Raw genomic sequence first — 16,946 nt, 5'->3', positions numbered from 1 at the left:
CTCAGTGTAGACGCATTTCGTGGGGCTTCATCAGGACCTGGGGTCCCAATGTAAAAGTGCTGTAACAAAACACATAAATGATTTATGTTTGTGACATTTCATCTAAAAAAAAAAAAAAAAAACACACAAAATACAAAATACATATCACAGTAAGCGAAGCATATATACCAATTCTGGAATGGAAGGAGGATAAGGGAGGGCAGAATACCAACATATAAAGAAATAGAATGGTAAACATTATACTTATATGGGACAATGTAAACTGTCAAAAAAATCTTCACCTTTAAACAAACTTGTAGGAGAATGGAATGTGGCAGGGTCTGCCGGGCCCGTGGGGAGGAACCAATTCCAGACCGCTACACACCCAAAGAAAGGTTGTATATGACTGTATATATATATATATATGTATATGTATATATTTGATAAAATGTATTTTTTGTATATAAAGCACTGTCCAATAGATAAAAAGGGGAGAAAGCGAGCCGAGCCAGGAAAACTAGGGAAAAGAAAGGGGGGGGGGGAGGGGAAAAAAGGAGGGGGAGGAGAGAAGGAAAGAAAGAGAGAAAGGATAGTGGAGGGAGTGTAAAGGGGAAGAGAAAAGGGGGGGAAAAAGGAGGGGAGGGGAAAAAAGGAGGGGGAGGAGAGAAGGAAAGAAAGAGAGAAAGGATAGGGGAGGGGGTGTAAAGGAGAAGAAAAAAGGGGGGGGGGGTGAGAAAGAAAGAAGGGGGGAAAAGAAGGGAAGGGGAAGAAAAGGGGGAGTAGGGGGATAAAAGGGGGGTGGAGAGAAAAGGAAAGAGGAAGGAAAGGAGGGATGAGGAAGGAAGGGAAGGAAGAGGAAAAAGGGAGGGGGAGGGATGGTTAAGGGGGGGGGGGAGGTACTGATTCCAGATCACTACACACCCAAAAAAAAAGGTTGTATATGACTATATATATATATATATATATATATGCTGCATACTAGCTCGTTATGAAGTACTCACTTTAGAACGAGACCTCGACATCTGATCCCGGTCCACACCGAGAGAGCCGACATGTTCCCTCGCCGTTTCTTTGGGGTATCCGGGCTCCAGCGCTTGCGAGTGGCCGAAGCCACTCGCAGGGGGAAAAGGGAAAGGGGGGGGGGGGCAGGAACCAATTGCAGATCACTACAGAAGCCGCGTTTTACGTCACACTCCCGCGCACACGCGCATGCGCGGGAGTCTTCTTCCCGGCAAGGTCCAGCAGCATCTCCTGGACCTTCGGAAGCGCATGCACATGCTGACATACATCACCGGCTGCATGCAAAGTAAAATATCTCCTAAACCGTACAGATTTAGGAGATATTCACTTTACCTACAGGTCAGCCTCATAGGCCTCATTATAGGCCTCATTATAGGCCTCATTATAGGCTGACCTGTAGGTAAAAGTAAAAAAAATAAAAGATATACAACCGCTTTAACAAAATGTAATGTTTGTATATAAAGCACTGGCCAATAGATAAAAAGAGTAGATAGGAAGCCAAGACTGGGAAAAAAAAAGAGAGAAAAGAAAGAGAGGGAAGGAGAGGAAAAGGAGGGGGAATGGGAATGGGGGAATAGGGGGAGGAGAGAAAGAAAAAGGAAAGGATGAGAGTGGAGGGGAGGAAAAGGGGAAGAAAAAAAAGGGGAAAAGGGGGGATTGAAGGAAAGGAAGAAAGAGAAAAAGGAAAAAAAAGGGGGGATCGAAAGAAAGGAAGAAAGAGAAAAAGGGAAAAAAAGGGGGGGGAATCGAAGGAAAGGAAGAAAGAGAAAAAGGGAAAAAAAGGGGTGGGATCGAAGGAAAGGAAGAAAGAGAAAAAGGAAAAAAAAAGGGGGGGGGAATCGAAGGAAAGGAAGAAAGAGAAAAAGGGAAAAAAAGGGGTGGGATCGAAGGAAAGGAAGAAAGAGAAAAAGGAAAAAAAGGGGGGGATCGAAGGAAAGGAAGAAAGAGAAAAAGGAAAAAAAAAGGGGGGGAATCAAAGGAAAGGAAGAAAGAGAAAAAGGGAAAAAAAGGGGTGGGATCGAAGGAAAGGAAGAAAGAGAAAAAGGAAAAAAAGGGGGGGAAATCGAAGGAAAGGAAGAAAGAGAAAAAGGAAAAAAAAGGGGGGGTCGAAGGAAAGAAAAGAAAGGAAGAAAGAGAAAAAGGGAAAAAAAAAGGAAGGGATCAAAGGAAAAAAGTAAGCAAAAGGAAGGGGAAAAAGGGAAGGGGGGAGGAACCAATTACAGATTACTACAAACCAAAAAAAAAATAAGTTGTATATGTTTGTTGTATGTATATATATATAGTTAACAAAATGTAATGTTTGTATATAAAGCTCTGTCCAATAGATAAAAAGAGTAGATAGGAAGCCAAGACTGGGAAAAAAAGAGAGAAAAGAAAGAGAGGGAAGGAGAGGAAAAGGAGTGGGAATGGGGGAATAGGGGGAGGAGAGAAAGAAAAAGAAAAGGATGGGAGGAGAGGAAAAGGGGAAGAAAAAAAAGGGGAAAAGGGGGGATCGAAGGAAAGGAAGAAAGAGAAAAAGGAAAAAAAAAGGGGGGGTGGTCAAAGGAAAGAAAAGAAAGGAAGAAAGAGAAAAAGGGGAAAAAAGGGGTGGGATCGAAGGAAAGGAAGAAAGAGAAAAAGGAAAAAAAAGGGGGGGGGGGAATCGAAGGAAAGGAAGAAAGAGAAAAAGAAAAAAAAGGGGGGGGGGGGTGGTCAAAGGAAAGAAAAGAAAGGAAGAAAGAGAAAAAGGGGAAAAAAGGGGGGGGATCGAAGGAAAGGAAGAAAGAGAAAAAGGAAAAAGAAGGGGGGGAATCGAAGGAAAGGAAGAAAGAGAAAAAGGAAAAAAAAGGGGGGGATCGAAGGAAAGGAAGAAAGAGAAAAAGGAAAAAAAAGGGGGGGGTCGAAGGAAAGAAAAGAAAGGAAGAAAGAGAAAAAGGAAAAAAAAAGAAAGGGATCGAAGGAAAAAAGTAAGCAAAAGGAAGGGGAAAAAGGAAAGGGTGGGAGGAACCAATTACAGATTACTACAAACCAAAAAAAAAATAAGTTGTATATGTTTGTTGTATATATATATATATATTTAACAAAATGTAATGTTTGTATATAAAGCTCTGTCCAATAGAGGAAAAGAGTAGATAGGAAGCCAAGACTGGGAAAAAAAAGAGAGAAAAGAAAGAGAGGGAAGGAGAGGAAAAGGAGTGGGAATGGGGGAATAGGGGGAGGAGAGAAAGAAAAAGAAAAGGATGGGAGGAGAGGAAAAGGGGAAGAAAAAAAAAGGGGAAAAGGGGGGATCGAAGGAAAGGAAGAAAGAGAAAAAGGAAAAAAAAAGGGGGGGGGTGGTCAAAGGAAAGAAAAGAAAGGAAGAAAGAGAAAAAGGGGAAAAAAGGGGTGGGATCGAAGGAAAGGAAGAAAGAGAAAAAGGAAAAAAAAGGGGGGGGAATCGAAGGAAAGGAAGAAAGAGAAAAAGGAAAAAAAAGGGGGGGAATCGAAGGAAAGGAAGAAAGAGAAAAAGAAAAAAAAAAGGGGGGGTGGTCAAAGGAAAGAAAAGAAAGGAAGAAAGAGAAAAAGGGGGGGGTGGTCAAAGGAAAGAAAAGAAAGGAAGAAAGAGAAAAAGGGAAAAAAAGGGGTGGGATCGAAGGAAAGGAAGAAAGAGAAAAAGGAAAAAGAAGGGGGGGAATCGAAGGAAAGGAAGAAAGAGAAAAAGGAAAAAAAAGGGGGGGATCGAAGGAAAGGAAGAAAGAGAAAAAGGAAAAAAAAGGGGGGGATCGAAGGAAAGGAAGAAAGAGAAAAAGGAAAAAAAGGGGGGGGGTCAAAGGAAAGAAAAGAAAGGAAGAAAGAGAAAAAGGAAAAAGAAGGGGGGGAATCGAAGGAAAGGAAGAAAGAGAAAAAGGAAAAAAAAGGGGGGGGTCGAAGGAAAGAAAAGAAAGGAAGAAAGAGAAAAAGGAAAAAGAAGGGGGGGAATCGAAGGAAAGGAAGAAAGAGAAAAAGGAAAAAAAAAGGAAGGGATCGAAGGAAAAAAGTAAGCAAAAGGAAGGGAAAAAGGAAAGGGTGGGAGGAACCAATTACAGATTACTACAAACCAAAAAAAAAATAAGTTGTATATGTTTGTTGTATGTATATATATATATTTAACAAAATGTAATGTTTGTATATAAAGCTCTGTCCAATAGAGGAAAAAGGGAGCCAAGACTGGAAAAAGACGGAAAAGAAAGGGAGGGAAGGGGAGGAAAAGGAGGGGTAATTGAAACATGAAGGGGAGGAGAAAAATCAGTAACAAAATAGGGGGAGGAGAGAAAGGAAAGGAAAGAGGGGGAGGAAAAGGGGAGGAAAAAAAGGGAGGGGAGGGGTCAAAGGAAAGAAGGAGGGCCCAGACTGGAAAAAGAGGGAAAAGAAACGGAAGGAAGGGGAGGAAAGGGAAAGAAGGGTAAAAGAAAAAGGGAAATAAGGAGGGGGAGGAAAGGAGGAGGGAAAAGAAACAATCGGAGGGACGGGGAGGAAAAGGAGGGGAAGCGAAAAAGGAAAAGAAAAGGGGGAGAGAGAAGGAAAGAAGAAGGGAAAAGAAAGAAAGGAAGGGATGGAAGGAAAAGGGAGGGGGAACAATTCCAGATCAAAAAAAAAAAAAAAAAGGTTGTATGTGCCTGTATGTATATATGTAACAAAATGTCATAAAGCACTGTCCAATAGATAAAAAGAGGAGAAAAGGGGCCAAGACAAGACGGGAAAAAAAAAGGGAGGGCGTGGGAGGAAAAAGAGTGGAAAGGGGAAAAAAAATGGGAAAAGAAAAAGGAGAAAAAAAGGGGGGAGGAGAGAGAGAAAGGAGGATGGAGGGAAGAGAGGGAAAAGGGAAGGAGGAAGAAAGGGGGAGCGGGGCAGGAAGGGAAAGTGGCTGGGGAGAAAGGGGGAGCGGGGCAGGAAGGGAAAGTGGCTGGGGGGGAAGAAAGGGGGAGCGGGGCAGGAAGGGAAAGTGGCTGGGGGGAGAAAGGGGGAGCGGGGCAGGAAGGGAAAGTGGCTGGGGGGGAAGAAAGGGGGAGCGGGGCAGGAAGGGAAAGTGGCTGGGGGGGAGAAAGGGGCAGGAAGGGAAAGTGGCTGGGGGGGGGGGCAGAAAGGGGTAGCGGGGCAGGAAGGGAAAGTGGCTGGGGGGGGGCAGAAAGGGGGAGCGGGGCAGGAAGGGAAAGTGGCTGGGGGGGAGGAAGAAAGGGGGAGCAGGGCAGGAAGGGAAAGTGGCGGGGGGGAAAGGGGGAGCGGGGCAGGAAGGGAAAGTGGCTGGGGGGGAGGAAGAAAGGGGGAGCAGGGCAGGAAGGGAAAGTGGCGGGGGGGAAAGGGGGAGCGGGGCAGGAAGGGAAAGTGGCTGGGGGGGAGGAAGAAAGGGGGAGCAGGGCAGGAAGGGAAAGTGGCGGGGGGGGAAGGGGGAGCGGGGCAGGAAGGGAAAGTGGCTGGGGGAGGGGAAGAAAGGGGGAGCGGGGCAGGAAGGGAAAGTGGCTGGGGGGAGGAAGAAAGGGGGAGCGGGGCAGGAAGGGAAAGTGGCGGGGGGAAAGGGGGAGCGGGGCAGGAAGGGAAAGTGGCTGGGGGGGAGGAAGAAAGGGGGAGCAGGGCAGGAAGGGAAAGGGGGAGCGGGGCAGAAAGGGAAAGTGGCTGGGGGGGAGGAAGAAAGGGGGAGCAGGGCAGGAAGGGAAAGTGGCGGGGGGGAGGGGAAGAAAGGGGGAGCGGGGCAGGAAGGGAAAGTTGCTGGGGGGAGGGGAAGAAAGGGGGAGTGGGGCAGGAAGGGAAAGTTGCTGGGGGGAGGGGAAGAAAGGGGGAGCGGGGCAGGAAGGGAAAGTTGCTGGGGGGGGGGGGGGTCTTGCAAGTCACTATGAAGCAGGAATCAGCCGTTGCCTGAACTCCCATGATTCCTTGAGGGACTCAAGTATTCTGCATCAGACAACTGCCAGCTGACTACGATTGTTTTATGTCCCAACAGGCCGCACAGCCGCAGAGCGCCATGCAGAGAGGGATGCCCACCGCCCGCTCCATGCTCTCCAACTTTGCCCAGGCACCACAATTACCCGTGGCCGGGAGCTTGCTTGGCATGCCAGGTGCAGGAACCCCCCATTATTCTGATATACTCACCATGACTTGTCCTTATCTGAAGGTGCTGTGATCAGGTCCTTGTATTAGGTCTGCAGGACTGCGATGTTCTGAGCATCTCTGAATACATAAAGAGCCCCAGAAAGGGGGGCTGTAGTGTTCAGGCAGCTTGCATGTACCCTCTTGCTGCTTGTAGGGGGCTGTGAAGGAGGTCACATTCAGTCCTATCAGTGCCACCACCACCCGGGAAGCAGCTTAATACCTTTGTGCATGCGGGGGGGTGTAGGTAGGCTCTGTATATATTGTGCTTGGGTCCTCTGCATGCAGAAGTGTATTCTGTGTATGTTTGTAAGACCTCATTGCATGCGGAGGGGTAGGCCGTGTATGCTGTGTCTTGGGCCGTGTTGCATGCGGGGGTATTGGCTTTCTATGTTGGGCTTAAGACTTAGTTGCATGCAGGGATATAGACCATGTATTTTGTGCCTAAGGCCTTGTTTCATGCAGGGTGTAGGCCGTGTATGTTATACTTTAGGTCTTGTTGCATACAGGGGTGTAGGCCGTGTATGTTGTCCCTTAGACTTATTTCATGCAGGGGTGTAGGCCGTGTATGTTGTCCCTTAGACCTTATTTCATGCAGGGTTGTAGGCCGTGTATGTTGTCCCTTAGACCTTATTTCATGCAGGGGTGTAGGCCGTGTAGGTTGTCCCTTAGACCTTATTTCATGCAGGGGTGTAGGCCGTGTATGTTGTCCCTTAGACCTTATTTCATGCAGGGTTGTAGGCCGTGTATGTTGTCCCTTAGACCTTATTTCATGCAGGGTTGTAGGCCGTGTATGTTGTCCTTTAGGCCTTATTTCATGCAGGGGTTTAGGCCATGTAGGCTGTTCCTAAGACCTCATTTCATGCAGGGTTGTAGGCATGTATGTTGTCCCTTAGGCCGCGTACACACGCGGGGACTGTTCGGCCAACTTTGTCCGCTGAACAGTGTTTCGGCGGACAGTCCGCCCGTGTGTGGGCTTTCAGCGGACAGTTTCAGCGAACAGTCTGCTGAACAAGGTTTTTCGGAAATTCCGAAAAACTGTCCGCTGAAACTTTGTTTCAGCGAACAGTCCCCTCGTGTGTAGGCTTGTTCGTCAAACTAAGTTCCGCGCATGCTCAGAAAGGATTTACACGCCGAAAGTTATAATGCAGTGTATAGGACGTCGTATTTTTCGTCCCGTCGTACGTGCCGTTCACGTCATCGCGCACGGTTTCAGCAAACTGTTCGTTCGTCGTGTGTGGCCATGTCCGTCCATGCTAATTTTGAGCGGACTGTTTGCTGAAACTGTTTGACGGACAAAGTTGGGCGAACAGTCCCCGCGTGTGTACGCGGCCTTAGACCTTATTTCATGCAGGAGTGTAGGCCATGTATGTTGTCCATTAGACCTTATTTCATGCAGGAGTGTAGGCCATGTATGTTGTCCATTAGACCTTATTTCATGCAGGAGTGTAGGCCATGTATGTTGTCCATTAGACCTTATTTCATGCAGAGTGTAGGCCATGTATGTTGTCCATTAGACCTAATTTCATGCAGGAGTGTAGGCCATGTATGTTGTCCCTTAGATCTTATTTCATGTAGGAGTGTAGGCCATGCATGTTGTCCCTTAGATCTTATTTCATGCAGGAGTGTAGGCCATGTATGTTGTCCCTTAGACCTTCTTTCATGCAGGGGTGTAAGCCGTGTAGGCTGTTCCTAAGACCTCATTTCATGCAGGGTTGTAGGCCATGTATGTTGTCCCTTAGACCTTATTTCATGCAGGGTTGTAGGCCATGTATGTTGTCCATTAGACCTAATTTCATGCAGGAGTGTAGGCCATGTATGTTGTCCTTTAGACCTCATTTCATGCAGGGTTGTAGGCCATGTATGTTGTCCCTTAGATCTTATTTCATGTAGGAGTGTAGGCCGTGTATGTTGTCCCTTAGATCTTATTTCATGCAGGGGTGTAGGCCGTGTAGGTTGTCCCTTAGATCTTATTTCATGCAGGGGTGTAGGCCGTATATGTTGTCCCTTAGACCTATTTCATGCAGGGTTGTAGGCCGTGTATGTTGTCCCTTAGACCTTCTTTCATGCAGAGGTGTAAGCCGTGTAGGCTGTTCCTAAGACCTTATTTCATGCAGGGTTGTAGGCCATGTATGTTGTCCCTTAGATCTTATTTCATGTAGGAGTGTAGGCCATGTATGTTGTCCATTAGACCTAATTTCATGCAGGAGTGTAGGCCATGGATGTTGTCCCTTAGATCTTATTTCATGCAGGGTTGTAGGCCGTGTAGGTTGCCCCTTAGATCTTATTTCATGCAGGGTTGTAGGCTGTGTAGGTTGTCCCTTAGACCTTATTTCATGCAGGGGTGTAGGCTTTGTATGTTGGGCTTAAGATCTAATTTCATGCAGGGATATAGGCCATGTATGTTGTCCCTTAGACCTTATTTCATGCAGGGTTGTAGGCCGTGTAGGTTGTCCCTTAGATCTTATTTCATGTAGGGTTGTAGGCCGTGTAGGTTGTCCCTTAGATCTTATTTCATGTAGGAGTGTAGGCCATGCATGTTGTCCCTTAGATCTTATTTCATGCAGGGTTGTAGGCCGTGTAGGTTGCCCCTTAGATCTTATTTCATGTAGGGTGTAATCTGTGTAGGTTGTCCCTTAGACCTTATTTCATGCAGGGTTGTAGGCCGTGTATGTTGTCCCTTAGATCTTATTTCATATAGGAGTGTAGGCCATGTATGTTGTCCCTTAGACCTAATTTCATGCAGGAGTGTAGGCCATGTATGTTGTCCCTTAGATCTTATTTCATGCAGGGTTGTAGGCCATGTATGTTGTCCCTTAGATCTTATTTCATGCAGGGTTGTAGGCCGTGTAGGTTGTCCCTTAGACCTTATTTCATGCAGGGGGGTAAGCCGTGTAGGCTGTTCCTAAGACCTTATTTCATGCAGGAGTGTAGGCCATGTATGTTGTACCTCAAACCTTATTTCATGCAGGAGTGTAGGCCATGTATGTTGTACCTTAGACCTTATTTCATGCAGGAGTGTAGGCCATGTATGTTGTACCTTAGACCTTATTTCATGCAGGGTTGTAGGCCGTGTATGTTGTACCTTAGACCTTATTTCATGCAGGAGTGTAGGCCATGGATGTTGTCCCTTAGATCTTATTTCATGCAGGGGTGTAGGCTTTGTATGTTGGGCTTAAGATCTCATTTCATGCAGGGTTGTAGGCCATGTATGTTGTCCCTTAGACCTTCTTTCATGCAGGGTTGTAGGCCGTGTATGTTGTCCCTTAGACCTTCTTTCATGCAGGGGTGTAGGCCGTGTAGGTTGTCCCTTAGACCTCATTTCATGGAGGGTGTAGGCCGTGTATGTTGTCCCTTAGACCTTCTTTCATGCAGAGTGTAGGACGTGTAGGTTGTCCCTTAGACCTCATTTCATGTAGGGTGTAGGTTGTCCCTTAGACCTCATTTCATGGAGGGTGTAGGTCGTGTAGGTTGTCCCTTAGACCTCATTTCATGGAGGGTGTAGGTCGTGTAGGTTGTCCCTTAGACCTCATTTCATGGAGGGTGTAGGCCGTGTAGGTTGTCCCTTAGACCTCATTTCATGTAGGGTGTAGGCCGTGTATGTTGTCCCTTAGACCTCATTTCATGGAGGGTGTAGGTTGTCCCTTAGACCTCATTTCATGTAGGGTGTAGGCCGTGTAGGTTGTCCCTTAGACCTCATTTCATGTAGGGTTGTAGGCCGTGTAGGTTGTCCCTTAGACCTCATTTCATGTAGGGTTGTAGGACGTGTAGGTTGTCCCTTAGACCTTATTTCATGTAGGGTTGTAGGACGTTGTAGGTTGTCCCTTAGACCTTATTTCATGTAGGGTTGTAGGCCGTGTAGGTTGTCCCTTAGACCATTTCATGGAGGGTGTAGGTCGTGTAGGTTGTCCCTTAGACCTCATTTCATGTAGGGTTGTAGGCCGTGTAGGTTGTCCCTTAGACCTCATTTCATGTAGGGTTGTAGGCCGTGTAGGTTGTCCCTTAGACCTCATTTCATGTAGGGTTGTAGGACGTGTAGGTTGTCCCTTAGACCTTCTTTCATGCAGGGTTGTAGGCCGTGTAGGTTGTCCCTTAGACCTTCTTTCATGTAGGGTTGTAGGATATGTAGGTTGTCCCTTAGACCTTCTTTCATGTAGGGTTGTAGGATATGTAGGTTGTCCCTTAGACCTTCTATCATGTAGGGTTGTAGGCCGTGTAGGTTGTCCCTTAGACCTTCTATCATGTAGGGTTGTAGGCCGTGTAGGTTGTCCCTTAGACCCTCATTTCATGTAGGGTGTAGGCCATGTAGGTTGTCCCTTAGACCTTCTATCATGTAGGGTTGTAGGCCGTGTATGTTGTCCCTTAGACCTTCTATCATGTAGGGTTGTAGGATATGTAGGTTGTCCCTTAGACCTTCTATCATGTAGGGTTGTAGGATGTGTAGGTTGTCCCTTAGACCTTCTATCATGTAGGGTTGTAGGACGTGTAGGTTGTCCCTTAGACCTTCTATCATGTAGGGTTGTAGGCCGTGTAGGTTGTCCCTTAGACCTCATTTCATGTAGGGTTGTAGGCCATGTAGGTTGTCCCTTAGACCTTCTATCATGTAGGGTTGTAGGCCGTGTAGGTTGTCCCTTAGACCTCATTTCATGTAGGGTGTAGGCCATGTAGGTTGTCCCTTAGACCTTCTATCATGTAGGGTTGTAGGATATGTAGGTTGTCCCTTAGACCTTCTATCATGTAGGGTTGTAGGCCGTGTAGGTTGTCCCTTAGACCTCAATTTCATGTAGGGTGTAGGCCATGTAGGTTGTCCCTTAGACCTCATTTCATGTAGGGTGTAGGCCATGTAGGTTGTCCCTTAGACCTCATTTCATGTAGGGTGTAGGCCATGTAGGTTGTCCCTTAGACCTTCTATCATGTAGGGTTGTAGGCCGTGTATGTTGTCCCTTAGACCTTCTATCATGTAGGGTTGTAGGATATGTAGGTTGTCCTTAGACCTTCTATCATGTAGGGTTGTAGGATATGTAGGTTGTCCCTTAGACCTTCTATCATGTAGGGTTGTAGGACGTGTAGGTTGTCCCTTAGACCTTCTATCATGTAGGGTTGTAGGCCGTGTAGGTTGTCCCTTAGACCTCATTTCATGTAGGGTTGTAGGCCATGTAGGTTGTCCCTTAGACCTTCTATCATGTAGGGTTGTAGGCCGTGTAGGTTGTCCCTTAGACCTCATTTCATGTAGGGTGTAGGCCATGTAGGTTGTCCCTTAGACCTTCTATCATGTAGGGTTGTAGGATATGTAGGTTGTCCCTTAGACCTTCTATCATGTAGGGTTGTAGGCCGTGTAGGTTGTCCTTAGACCTCATTTCATGTAGGGTGTAGGCCATGTAGGTTGTCCCTTAGACCTCATTTCATGTAGGTGTAGGCCATGTAGGTTGTCCCTTAGACCTCATTTCATGTAGGGTTGTAGGCCATGTAGGTTGTCCCTTAGACCTCATTTCATGTAGGGTTGTAGGCCATGTAGGTTGTCCCTTAGACCTCATTTCATGTAGGGTTGTAGGCCGCGTATGTCATGCAAAATAGAGATCCCTCTAAAATACGATTATTACCTTTACCGGCGGCGCCTTTGCTAACGACTTCTTCTTCCGCCCAGGTGTGAACATCGCGTACCTGAACGCCGGAATGGGAGGCCACAACCCGTCACCCTGGCGGACCGGCAGCGGGAGTACCTCCTGGATATGATCCCCCCACGTTCCATATCGCAGTCCATCACTGGGCAGAAATAGCCACAGCTTACCCAACCCCCCCCCCTCCCCCAACCCCCCACCTACCCAACACCCTGCATCGGACAGACTGGCAGACCTTACCGAGGCCTGGGATGAGCCAGTCCAACCCCACCCCCCCTTTACCTCCCCTCCCCCCCCCCCTTTCCTCCAAGAGCAGCTTATAAAGGGTCAGTGTTTTGTGCTTGTTTTGTCCTCAGACTGGCTTCGCTTTTTTTTTTTTTTTTAAAGAATTATTTTTTTTTTTTTATACTTTTTTTTGTTTTTTCTCTCGCTGGTGCCACCTGCATATTATAACTTTATTCGGATGACTCCTCCTCCTCCTCCTGGTGGACGGTATAAAGCCGAGGGGACCCAAGATGACGACGATTGATAAACCCCCCTTTCCGCAAAAAGGGGGAGGCGGTGCTATTCTGCCAGCTTGCCCCACCCACCGACTCCTCCCCCTTCCCTAAGGGGGGAGGGGCAGCCTGTGGTCGACGTAACAAATCACCGCCTTTCAGAAGCTCTGCAGTGCAGAGCATTACTCTCCGTTAAACGGACTTATGAAAAAAAAAAAAGGAAATGTCGAAGTGTTTTCTCCTCCCCCTCCCCCTCCTCTGGACGTTCTGCTGCCAACAACGCGCCCCACCCGCCTCCCCCCACCACCACCACCGCGACGGCGGCGGCCCGCCGGAGACCCGTATAAAGACACACGGAGGTTTACCCTTATTTGCACTAAGCGTGTGCCCATCGCGAGCCGCCGAGCAGCATCTACAACCAGCAGGATAAAGCACACCTTACCCCCCCCCCCCCCTCCCCTCCCCCGCCTTTGACTATGAGCGGTGGATGAGGACCCCCCCCCCCCCCCCGGGGTGGGAGGGGAACGGGACGGACTGGAGGACACCCTCAACTCGACATGGATTTTTTTTCTTCTTTGCAGTGTTTCGGCAGCTCGCTCAGCGGGGTAAGACCCCTCCCCCTCCCACTCTGCTCCTCCTCTTCCTCCAAGGCCCCGCCCCCCCCCCACCCTGCACCGGAGTGCCACCTACTTTGTGTTTACTGTGTCTTGGGGACATCCGCAGTATAAAAAAAAAAAAATGCCCCAATCGTATTACAGAGGACTGCGTTTGTCAAAACGAAAAAAGAAGAAGAAGCACTTAACCCTTTAAAGGAATTCTTTATCGGACTTTTGCTGCAAAAAAAAAAAGTGACTGATTTCCGTGGTGACGAGCGGCGTGGTGCAAGAAAAACTATCAGTGTTAGTCCAGCGGCATCATTGTGCCGAGAGGTCGCGGACCTCCCCCCACCCTGGCGGGTTCTTTTATCCTATAGGGGGCGGAGCGAGCGATTTGTCCCCTCCCCCCCCCCTCCCTGAATAACCTTCCCACCCCACCCTGGCGGGTTCTTTTATCCTATAGGGGGCGGAGCGAGCGATTTGCCCCCTCCCTGAATAACCTTCCCACCCCCCCCCCTCCCTTTCCACTTTATAACTGTAATTGGGGCAGCTGTGCAGTACTTCCCCTCGGAGCCCAGTAGGTGGCGCACATCACATCTGCCATAGGACATAAAAAAAAAAAAAAAAAATGGCAGTTCTGCCTTTAACTGCCTGTGCAAAAAAATAAAAAAAATTGAGCTCCGTTTTTATTTTTTCGTTTTTTTTTTTAAGACCGCGGCGAAACCGATACAAAAAGAGAAAACGCAGATCCCGTGACAGCGAAAGGCAGCGTCCAATCGCAGAGCCTCACGGTTAAAAGAAACGACTCTTTATTTTTAGGGCAGCCACACCCAAGAGCTGGAAGACAGCAAGACCGGGGGGAGGGGAGAGGGAGGGTCCTCAGATCTGCATTCGTTCCGAATAAACGAATGTTATTTGGGCTATTTTCTCTTTTTTCCTATTACAGGCAGTGGTAGTACCGCATTGTGGCCACTAGATGGAGCCGAGTACAAAGAAATACACACGTCTTTGTAACAAAGAGATACAATGTAACAATTCTAAAGAATGCTGGAGGGAATAAGCAGATCTAGAGAACGCTAGAGGGAATAATCGGATCTAGAGAATGCTGGGGGCAATAAGCAGATCTGGAGAACGCTGGAGGGAATAATCGGATCTAGAGAACGCTAGAAGGAATAAACAGATCTAGAGAACGCTAGAAGGAATAAACAGATCTAGAGAACGCTAGAAGGAATAAACAGATCTAGAGAACGCTAGAAGGAATAAGCAAATGAGTGTAACCAATGCTTGCGAGTATTTGCCACCTCAGTCAAAGGAATTTTATTTTAGTATGCAGTCTAGAGTTGGGGGGGGGGGGGGTTGTATTAGGGATACTAGAAGATCAGAGGAAATACAAACCTCTTTGTAACAAAGATATACAATGTAACAACTCTAGAGAACGCTGGAGAGAATAAGCAGATCTAGAGAACGCTGGAGAGAATAAGCAGATCTAGAGAACGTTGGAGGGAATAAGCAGATCTAGAGAACGTTGGAGAGAATAAGCAGATCTAGAGAACGCTGGAGGGAATAAGCAGATCTAGAGAACGTTGGAGGGAATAAGCAGATCTAGAGAACGTTGGAGAGAATAAGCAGATCTAGAGAACGTTGGAGGGAATAAGCAGATCTAGAGAACGCTGGAGGGAATAAGCAGATCTAGAGAACGTTGGAGAGAATAAGCAGATCTAGAGAACGTTGGAGGGAATAAGCAGATCTAGAGAACGCTGGAGGGAATAAGCAGATCTAGAGAACGTTGGAGGGAATAATCAGATCTAGAGAACGCTGGGGGGGAATAAGCAGATCTAGAGAACGCTGGGGGGAATAATCAGATCTAGAGAACATTGGTGGGAATAATCAGATCTAGAGAACGCTGGGGGGAATAATCAGATCTAGAGAACGCTGGGGGGAATAATCAGATCTAGAGAACATTGGTGGGAATAATCAGATCTAGAGAACGCTGGGGGGAATAATCAGATCTAGAGAACATTGGTGGGAATAATCAGATCTAGAGAACGCTGGGGGGGAATAATCAGATCTAGAGAACGCTGGGGGGAATAATCAGATCTAGAGAACATTGGTGGGAATAATCAGATCTAGAGAACGCTGGAGGGAATAAGCAGATCTAGAGAACGCTGGGGGAATAAGCAGATCTAGAGAACGCTGGGGGAATAAGCAGATCTAGAGAACGCTGTGGGGAATAATCAAATCTAGAGAACGCTGGGGGGGAATAAGCAGATCTAGAGAACGCTGGGGGGAATAAGCAGATCTAGAGAACGCTGGGGGGAATAAGCAGATCTAGAGAACGCTGTGGGGAATAATCAAATCTAGAGAACGCTGGGGGGAATAAGCAGATCTAGAGAACGCTGGGGGGAATAAGCAGATCTAGAGAACGCTGGGGGGGAATAAGCAGATCTAGAGAACGTTGGAGGGAATAAGCAGATCTAGAGAACGTTGGAGGGAATAAGCAGATCTAGAGAACGCTGGGGGGGGAATAATCAGATCTAGAGAACACTAGAGGGAATAAGCAAATGAGTAACCAATGCTTACAATTATTTGCCAATTCAGTCAAAGGCATTTTATTTTAATATGCAGCCTCGAGTTGGGGGGGAAGTTGTATTATGGCCACTAGATGGAGCCGAAGATCAGAGGAAATACACACGTCTTTGTAACAAGAGTTACAATGTAACAATTCTAAACAATGCTGGAGGGAATAAGCAGATATCTAGATAACGATAGAAGGAATAAACAGATCTAGAGAACGCTAGAGGGAATAAGCAAATTAGTGTAACCAATGCTTACAATTATTTGCCACCTCAGTGCAGCCTCGAGTTGGGGGGGGGGTTGTATTATGGCCACTAGATGGAGCCGAAGATCAGAGGAAATACACATGTCTTTGTAAGAAGAGTTACAATTTAACAATTCTAGAGAATGCTGGAGGGAATAAGCAGATCTAGATAACAATAGAGGGAATAATTGGACCTAGAGAACGTTAGAGGGAATAAGCAATTGAATGTAACCAATACTTGCATTTATTTGCCACCTCAGACAAAAGCTTTTTATTTGAATATGCAGTCCAGAGTTGGGGGCTGCATTATGGCCACTAGATGGAGCCGAGGAGTACAAGAAATACACATCTTTGTAACAAGAGTTACAATGTAATAACTCTAGAGAACACTATTATTTGCCAATTTAGTTATGGGCTTTTTATTTTAATATGCAGGCTAGAGTTGGGGGGGGGGGGGGGTGGGGTTGTATTATGGCCACTAGGTGGAGCCAAAGATCAGAGGAAATACACACGTCTTTGTAACAAGAGTTACAATGTAACAACACTAGCGAATGCTGGAGGAAATAAGCAAATCTAGAGAATGCTAGAGGGAATAAGCAGATCTAGAGAACGCTAGAGGGAATAAGCAGATAGGTGTAACCAATGCTTACAATTATTTGCCAATTCAGTCAAAGGCTTTTTATTTTAATATACAGTCTAGCGTTCCGGGTGAAGCATATATTATGGCCACTAGAAATGCACATCTTTGTAACAACTCTAGAGAACGCTGGAGGGAATAAGCAAATACGTGTAAACAATGGTTATACTTATTTGCCAATACAGTTAAAGACATATTGTTTGAATATACAGTCTAGAGTTGGGGGGAGGGGGGGGGGCTGCATTATGGCCACTAGATGGAGCCAAGGAGCACAGGAAGTGCACACATCTTTGTAACAAGAGTTACAATGTAATAACTCTAGACAACACTAGAGGGAAATAAGCAGATATGTGTAACCAATGGTTACAATTATTTGGCAATTCCGTTATGGGCTTTTATTTGAATATGCAGGCTGCATTATGGCCACTAGATGGAGCCGAGGAGTACAAGAAATACACATCTTTGTAACCAGAGTTACAATGTAACAACTCTAGAGAACACTAGAGGGAATAAGCAGATAAGTATAAACAATGCCAATACAGTTAAAGGCATATTAGTGAATATACAGTCTAGAGTTGAGGGGGGGGGGGGAGGGGGATAGTACGTCAGATTATATCCCATAATATATGTGCGCCTGTCTATAAGCTCCCTGGGCTCTGGAGTGGGAGGCTCTGTGCAGCTGACCCCGCCCCCACCCCTCCC

General features: G+C 46.9%; 1 protein-coding gene across 1 annotated transcript in view; it reads left to right on the top strand.

The window, feature by feature from the left end:
- GATAD2B (GATA zinc finger domain containing 2B) overlaps positions 1-16,940 on the top strand; it is a gene marked incomplete at its 5' end in the record, with an annotated part of 38,832 nt that extends 21,892 nt beyond the window's left edge. The window contains 3 exon segments of the mRNA XM_077466824.1: positions 5,933-6,047; positions 11,723-11,764; positions 11,767-16,940. Of these exon segments, the coding sequence (XP_077322950.1) occupies positions 5,933-6,047; positions 11,723-11,764; positions 11,767-11,855 (246 nt within the window).
- Positions 16,941-16,946: the final 6 nt, after the last annotated feature.

Source organism: Lithobates pipiens, unplaced genomic scaffold, assembly GCF_037356315.1.
Source record: "Lithobates pipiens isolate NorthernLeopardFrog02 unplaced genomic scaffold, aLitPip1_a1.2 Scaffold_370, whole genome shotgun sequence".
Classification (NCBI taxonomy): domain Eukaryota; kingdom Metazoa; phylum Chordata; class Amphibia; order Anura; family Ranidae; genus Lithobates; species Lithobates pipiens.
The sequence above is the reverse complement of the archived record's forward strand: the minus strand, read 5'-3'. Positions and strand labels throughout refer to the sequence as shown.